Source organism: Micropterus dolomieu, linkage group LG05 (assembly GCF_021292245.1).
Source record: "Micropterus dolomieu isolate WLL.071019.BEF.003 ecotype Adirondacks linkage group LG05, ASM2129224v1, whole genome shotgun sequence".
Taxonomy (NCBI): domain Eukaryota; kingdom Metazoa; phylum Chordata; class Actinopteri; order Centrarchiformes; family Centrarchidae; genus Micropterus; species Micropterus dolomieu.
In genome coordinates, this window is record NC_060154.1 from 9,827,159 (window position 1) to 9,834,399 (window position 7,241).

The following is a 7,241-nucleotide window of genomic DNA, read 5'->3' on the forward strand; positions in this document are numbered from 1 at the left end:
ATTTCAGGAAGATATCACGCTGAAAGCAATGCTAATGTTTCCAATAAAACTGTAAACTGAGGCTGAATACATTACCAGGCATGGTAGTTGAACTGAGTGCCTGAACTTTGGAGTCTGATTTGAGGGTTGGTGTGGTGCGTGAAAGAATGAGGGCAGGTGCTGGGGTGCCTGTAGGCTTGACAGTAGCTGCTGTGATTGTGCGTGAAGGTGAGGAGGTGACAGATTGGCTGGTTTCTGAAGGTAAAGTGGACTTTGTGATGGTGTGTGGAAGTGAGGAGGTTGAAACATCTGTATTCCAAGAACACAAAAGTCAGTTATGCTTTAAATACTCCAGACTCCATTTGTTTGACCTAAATGTTTCCCAAAATAAGATTTAATGCATCTACATATCATTATAACTGATCTTAGATAGAGTATAACTTGACAAAAAACCTGGAAAGAGGTGTATATAGTAATTGAATGAAACGCTAATGTTTCCAATAAAACTGTAAACTGAGGCTGAATACATTCCCAGATGTGGTAGTTGAATCAAGTGCCCGAACATTGGAGTCTGAGGTGGGGGTTGATTGTGGTGAGTGAAAGTTTGAGGGCAGTTACTTTGGTGTCTGAAGGCATGACAGTACCTGCTGCCGTGGTGAGTGGAAGTGAGGAGGTGACAGATTGGTTGGGTTTTGGAGGTACACTGGACTTTGTGGTGGTGGGTGGAGGTGAGGAGGTTGAAACATCTGCATTCCAAGAACACAAAAGTCAGGCCAGGCACATTATCACAATGCTAGCTTCTACATGAGCATTATACTTCTAAAGATGATGACCACATAAATCCTGTTTCCTCTTGTTACAAAGATGGTGTTGCTACTTGTCAATCCCTTCCTTAAGTTATGTCTACTACACATTTGTATTAACAAGAAAAATGCCAAGCAATAGTTGCACAGGGCAGAACAAATTTATATTCAGAGCAGGAAAAGCAGTATTCAGCTGTTCAGTGGGATTCTACCGCTAGAATAGCAGAAATGTAATCAAGCTGAGCATTAACTGTACTTATGAGTTTAAATACTTCCTGTTTTGGGACTTGTCTTTCTTTGTCAAAGCACAAACAAGGTTGTGAATCTCAACAGGATGATGTCAACAGTGGAAAGTGTTGGCAAAATGTTGCGCCAATAGCCACCTCACTTAGTTTCTTCACAGAGTAAATTGGGTTTAATGTTTAAATCAAAGTACCGGATAAATAGAAAATATATAATCTATTAAACCAGAGTTGATGAAGACATTGAAAGACAAGTTTAGCCTCAACTTTGATTAGATGTTTCTATTATAGCTTTCTCAAAGAAACTGTAGGGTAACCTCACACAGCTTATTTATATAAAGCCAGGATCAGAGGATAAAATGGAAATAGGGTATTTAAATTTTTCTAGAAAACGTTGTGTTCAAACAGATTTCTTTTTCTACCACTGATGATTGTAGAGTACCCACTTTTAGGAAATATTAGGATTCATGTTTCACTGGCTGCATAATCAGTGACTTTCTTGTTCCTATAATGGAAAAAAGTTACATCCATACCGCAGAATTTGATTTACCTAAATACTAAAAACACTTGACACAGAACTGCTCAAATTACTGCTCTATTACTGTTATACTCTCCATACTCAGACAGAGTATAATACAGAGTATAATTTGACAAAAAACAAGGAAAAAAGGTTTAAAGAAGCAATCACAATCTCACTTTGGAAAGCAGAAAGGTGAATACAATGGATCATATAGGTATAGCACAGGCATTTGCATTTTATTAATTATGATAACAATTAAATTTTGTTATTTAGTATTGCCACTCACCTTTTGGGTCTTCACCTGGAATTACAAATAAGAAAAAAATAATTAAATCATTTTGCCATGCTTTTTTGCCATAAAAGAGTTCTGTTTACTGCATATAATTATACAGAAAAAGAAACAAACCAACAAGTACGTTTTTTCAGGCGTTAAATTTTTGTAAAGCGTGAACTTCCTTCTTCCCAAAAAAAAAAATTTTTAAGGGCCAAGTTAACATTGGTGACTATTTTGTATCTGAGGTTGTGTATGAGGCAGTGCTGTACAACCTGGTTGCTATGACAATGTGGCAAAGAGTCATATTTGCTATTTCAGAAGGCAAACCGCTATTTCCTGCTTTGCACTGAAACCTAGAACCTCTCCACACTTACAAAATTTGTTTCAGTTTGGACAGATCACTGGATCATTCTGAAGCACAAATGGACTTTCTTTCTCATATCCTCATTTTTAGCCTTTAGGAATGACAGTGTCTCCAAATATTGTTTAAAATGATAATCATGCTTTGCTGAATGCCCCATTAATATGAATTATTAATAATTTATGTCTTAATAAGTGCATTTTTCTTTGCTTTTCAAACTACATTTTCTTATATTACAATAGTTTTACGAATTTGGAACAAAAATAGGCTTGTAAATACATATTGGCAGTTTTGTCCATTTGTTCTTTATAATAAAAGCAATGAGTGATGAGGTGATGGGGGACAGTCAAACAATGAATTTCAGGATGTGGTTTGGCGCATTCTTGTTTCACTGTCTCGAGCAGAGATGCATGCTCTCTGCAGTGACATTTCACCACTTTATACTTCCTGCCGATTGAAGTGTTTCAGTGAAAGGTTTGAGTGATCAAATTGATTTTACTAGTGAGAAAACTTTATCCAAACCCTAATATTGTTTGTTTAATTTACAGCATTGTAAAAATAAAAAAAACTGTTTTTAAGTTTTTAGGTTGTTTTTTAAATGGCCTAAATATTTTTAAGTAAAGCCTCCTTGGTCTTTTGCATGCTTTCTTTTTCAGGGCTGAGTGTGAAACAAAGGTGTGATATTCACACTGTTACATCAGCCTGTTCAAGTGTGAGAGAGAAAGAAGCAGAAATAGAGGAAGAAATAGGTAGAGGAAGGGAGATGAGGTGACAATAGAGAAGAAATTCAACTGCACAAATTTGACAGTAGTTACAGTTTACTGACAGTCAGAGCTCAAATGCCCTCAGACTCCTGTCCCGGAATCCATTTACTTTTCTGACATTTAATAAAGAAACTGATACAGTGTCTGGATCTGTCTCTCATACATCAGTTTTCTCTCTATCAGAGCTCACCATAAGTTTTTTTATCCTTTCTTGTCATATTTTGCATTCACCGCAGAATACCGCCCCCTGCTTTGTGACGAGCACACTCCTCCCAGAACCTGCTTTAATCATGCAGCATACTTAACATCTCTGACCTCACTTCTTCATTTTAGACACTACACTTCCCTATTTTTTTTCATGAATTCTCAATTTACTTTTGTTCAGTCTCAGCCTGCTTGGCCCGCTCTGCTGCTCTGCTTTTGCCAGGAAATGAAGGCAACCCAGAATGGAACACGGAAGTGGTCAACTTTTTGATCTGCTGCAGCAAAAGAAAGCTTGAAAATCTGCATGTTAATGCTTGCTCTCACGCTGGTTTACCTAAATGTAACTAGCGCTCACATGATATTTGGCCCGAAGGGTTGATCTGACCCTACGTTTACTCTAATTCTTTAACAACAATGAGGGAAAAAAGTGAAGAAAGACAAGTTGGGCAGAGTTTTGAATCGATTTAACACCAACTAGTTTCTGTATTGGAAGGAAGCTCTTCGCCACATTCTCTGTTATTTAATATTAGTGGTGAAACACCATCAAATGCATACTTATGACACAAATACATATTGCAAGTTTTAAAAGTCACAGTACAGCACATACATGATTAATAATAACTGTTTCTGCAGAACCAGTACTTTTACTTTTGATACTTTAAGTACATTTAGCTTATAATACTTATTTGAGTAAGATATTGAGGGTAGGATTTGTAATTGAGAAATTTACTCTACTTTTTCTTAAGTAAAATCTCTGAATACTTCTTCCAGCACTGGGTAAACATATCAATACCACTCTGTAAAAATACTCCATTACAATTAAAAGTCTTGTATTCAAAACTGTGCTTAAGTAGAAGTCTTATCAGTTACCTAAAGAATATATGTAGCCATGTTGCAGGCAAATTGAGCTCTGTAAGAGATATATTCTTCTACAGTGTATTGTACTATTAGATAATTATTTCTTTTACATGTAAATAGCATTTAACTTTTGTAGCTGTTGAGATGAAGCTGATTCCAGTTATTTTTGTATATTGTCAGGCGGTTTAATTTACTGTATTACAATGCACTGTTCTGTGTGCTCATTATAGGTTTGTTAAATATTAATTTGCAAAGTAACCATAGAAAATATACAATATTTCCCTCTGAAATGTAGTGGATTATACATCAGAATGGTGCTAAAATACAGTACTTGAGTAAGTGTACTTAGTATCCACCAGTGGTCATATGTTAATAATGGTAAGATTACTAAATTGATACAAAATTATTTAAAACAAATCATCATTGCTTTTAAAAATATTGCTACTTTTGGAGTGTTTTAATTATGAAAAATGATACCTGATCAATGGAAAAGTGAAGAGATAAAAATAGGAAACGTCTGTTGATATGGTGTAGCATGATGACTCATCTCACGCACTAGCTGTGAAATACTGTATGTTAGAAACAAATGAGAAAAAACTGACCCTGACTGACATTAAAGACAACAGAGTGAAATAAATAGAGCGAAGGGTTTATTTCAGCTCATGTGTACAGGCGTCTAAGCTGCAAATAGCAGAAATTGTTTGATGTGCTGAACAGTAGCATAACTGAGTGATGCAAGAGGCAGTAAGGTGGGTCTGAATTAACACATGCACATATGCATGCATACACACACACACAGATGTGTATCATATACAGCACTCACAGCCACTAGGGTTGAAGTGAAGAGCTTGCTGGGACACACCCTGAACATTTCTATCATCTCTAAGAGACATAAATCCCCCCCACCTACACACACACACACATGACACACACATATACACGTACCCACACACTTACGCGCATGCACACACGCACACACACACACACACACACACACACACACACACACACACACACACACACACACACACACACACACATACTAACACACAATGTCAAAGGAGAACAGAAACATGATTGCAAAAATTCCCATAGCTTTGTACCAAATGAAGAAAACGTTTTAAAGACAGTCTTCTTATTAACAGCAGTCTTTGGTTGAACATAACTGTTTATTCTTTTGCCAAAGGGGCTCTCAAACCTGTCACTTTTTAGCTTCTCACATCAAGTGTGCGCTGTACTGTCTTGTGTTCTTGGGTTTGAAAAGTTTAAGAAACGTGAAGTAGCACAAACGGAGGCACAACTCAAAAATATGATATACTGTAGCTTGTCATTTCTGCCCTCAGTTTTTACTTTAAATGATTACATTTTGTGCGCCGATGTTTTCCAGTTTTCAAAAAAAGCAAATTGTCAAGCGTTTGCGCTGACAGATTCAAGCCTCTGTCTCAGGCATGGAAAGTGTTTAACCTTTTCTTGTAAACATGATCACATGCTCAACAACCATATGCTACAACTTCAAAAACAGTTAAATTAGATTGCCTACAATTGGCTATTATTCAAGTTTTGGATCATTTACAGATTTTGTTTTCCTTCTAGAAGACTTTCAATGACACATTCAAGGACTCAACTTCACAGAGCACCGTTCCCTTTCCACAATCACTTCATAAAGACGATGCAGTTGGTTACTTACAGTTGGCCAAACCGATGATTAGAGCCAAGAGCAGCAGGATCTTTAGACCACAGAGACCCGCCATATCCAGGAGTTAGGGTGTGCACGGCCGCAAACCATACAGTATAGTCCTATTGGGGACCAATAGGCAGATATTGACACGCCGAATTGAAGCAGTATTTTAAATTCTAAACTTAACCCTAAGAGAGAAATAATCCAAAAACTACATATGTTTTCTGCCTTATCAGTTGGTGCAGCTTCCTGGACTTGTCCCCCAAACCTAAACCTCGCCTCTGGTTTCAAGCAAGTGATAGTGATGTCACACAAAGAGAGCCTGCCTTTACCTTAACGTTTGGTGACAGGAAGCTTCATTTCAGCTACGCCACCAAGAACAGGAAGTCTTCTCTCGTCTAATCTTTACTTGCTTTTGCTCAAGTGTGAAAACCCTCTGACTTGTGAAAAAATGGGTGAAGTTTAGTTTTATTCTGAAGCCATTCCCCCCAATTCTTTTAAATTGGGGTTTGACATATCAGGTTTTTAGATACATGCTTAGTACATGATGGTTTTCAAATTCACAGTTTAACTTTGCATCAACAGACACGTAAAAAGAAAAATGAGATGTTGACACACATTGAGGCTTCCAGGCTAATGTCTTCTGTCTAGCTGGCTTCTGTTAGATTGCTGAAAATCAGATAATCACAAGACATAATCTAATGAAACTTCTTAGAGCTTCTCTTTCCTCTTTCACACTGACTCCTCCCTTCTCTTACAGGCCTTCAGTTGCTTGGCCATGTAATCAAAAACACACGAGGAGCTAGCACTTTAATGTGCAAAAAAGAAATATGCAGTCTTTCCTTTCTTAAACTTTGTTCTCTGTTATTTTTCATTCTCACTTGGTCTGAAGAGAGAAAACATGTGGCCATTGGCTCCAGAAGTGAATTTCTTCATTTCTGCTGTTCCTTCTGTGTGAAATACATTTATAAGGGATGTTAGATCTCTTCAAAGTCATTGATCGTGTATGGTGTTTGATCATCATGCTCTGCCTTGGAGCCCAAAATGCTTTACTTCTGTTTACATACACAAGAAAATAGGTGATAAAAGAGGAAGGAGAGAAGGAGAGAAACTCTCCGGGGAGTGAGACTCAAACACTGGGTGGTGAGCTAATGTGAATCTGGATGAAACACAGTCAGCTATTTCGTGCAGTTATATGAAAATAATACATGCAACTAAGCAGACCCATTTTTGAGTTTCTACAGTTAGATACTGAGCTGGTAGATGCTTTTACTTAATCCTACAGCAGTTACTCATTGGATGAAGCCGTATGTGTATAAAGTATGGGAAGGATGATATTGATATAGTTTACAAAATGAAAAAACACATAGATCACATCAAACCTTGTAATAACATTTGTGTTTATTCTGAAAAGATTAAGTTTGGGCAACGTTGGCTTTCTTTCTAAGTCATAATGTATTTATGTGGAAATAAGTTTCAACCTGAAACCCAGTAGGAAAGTACTGTATTTCCGAAAAAGAGCTCACATTTTTAGTGTGAAAGTCTAAATATGGATTTC

The 7,241-nt window shown here is 37.0% G+C and overlaps 1 protein-coding gene across 9 annotated transcripts in view; it reads right to left on the bottom strand.

Annotated features, from left to right (window-relative positions):
- ptprc (protein tyrosine phosphatase receptor type C) overlaps nt 1-5,963 on the bottom strand; it is a 27,606-nt gene extending 21,643 nt beyond the window's left edge. For 4 of the 9 annotated variants that reach the window (XM_046049561.1, XM_046049562.1, XM_046049560.1 and 1 more), the window contains exons 1-4: nt 5,693-5,963; nt 1,831-1,845; nt 624-725; nt 76-288 (exon numbers count right to left, since the gene is read on the bottom strand). In XM_046049561.1, the coding sequence (XP_045905517.1) occupies nt 76-288; nt 624-725; nt 1,831-1,845; nt 5,693-5,756 (394 nt within the window). In that variant the 5' untranslated portion in view covers nt 5,757-5,963. The remainder of the gene's footprint in view (nt 1-75; nt 289-623; nt 726-1,830; nt 1,846-5,692) is intronic. The other 5 variants (XM_046049568.1, XM_046049567.1, XM_046049564.1 and 2 more) reach the window with 2 other exon arrangements.
- Nucleotides 5,964-7,241: the final 1,278 nt, after the last annotated feature.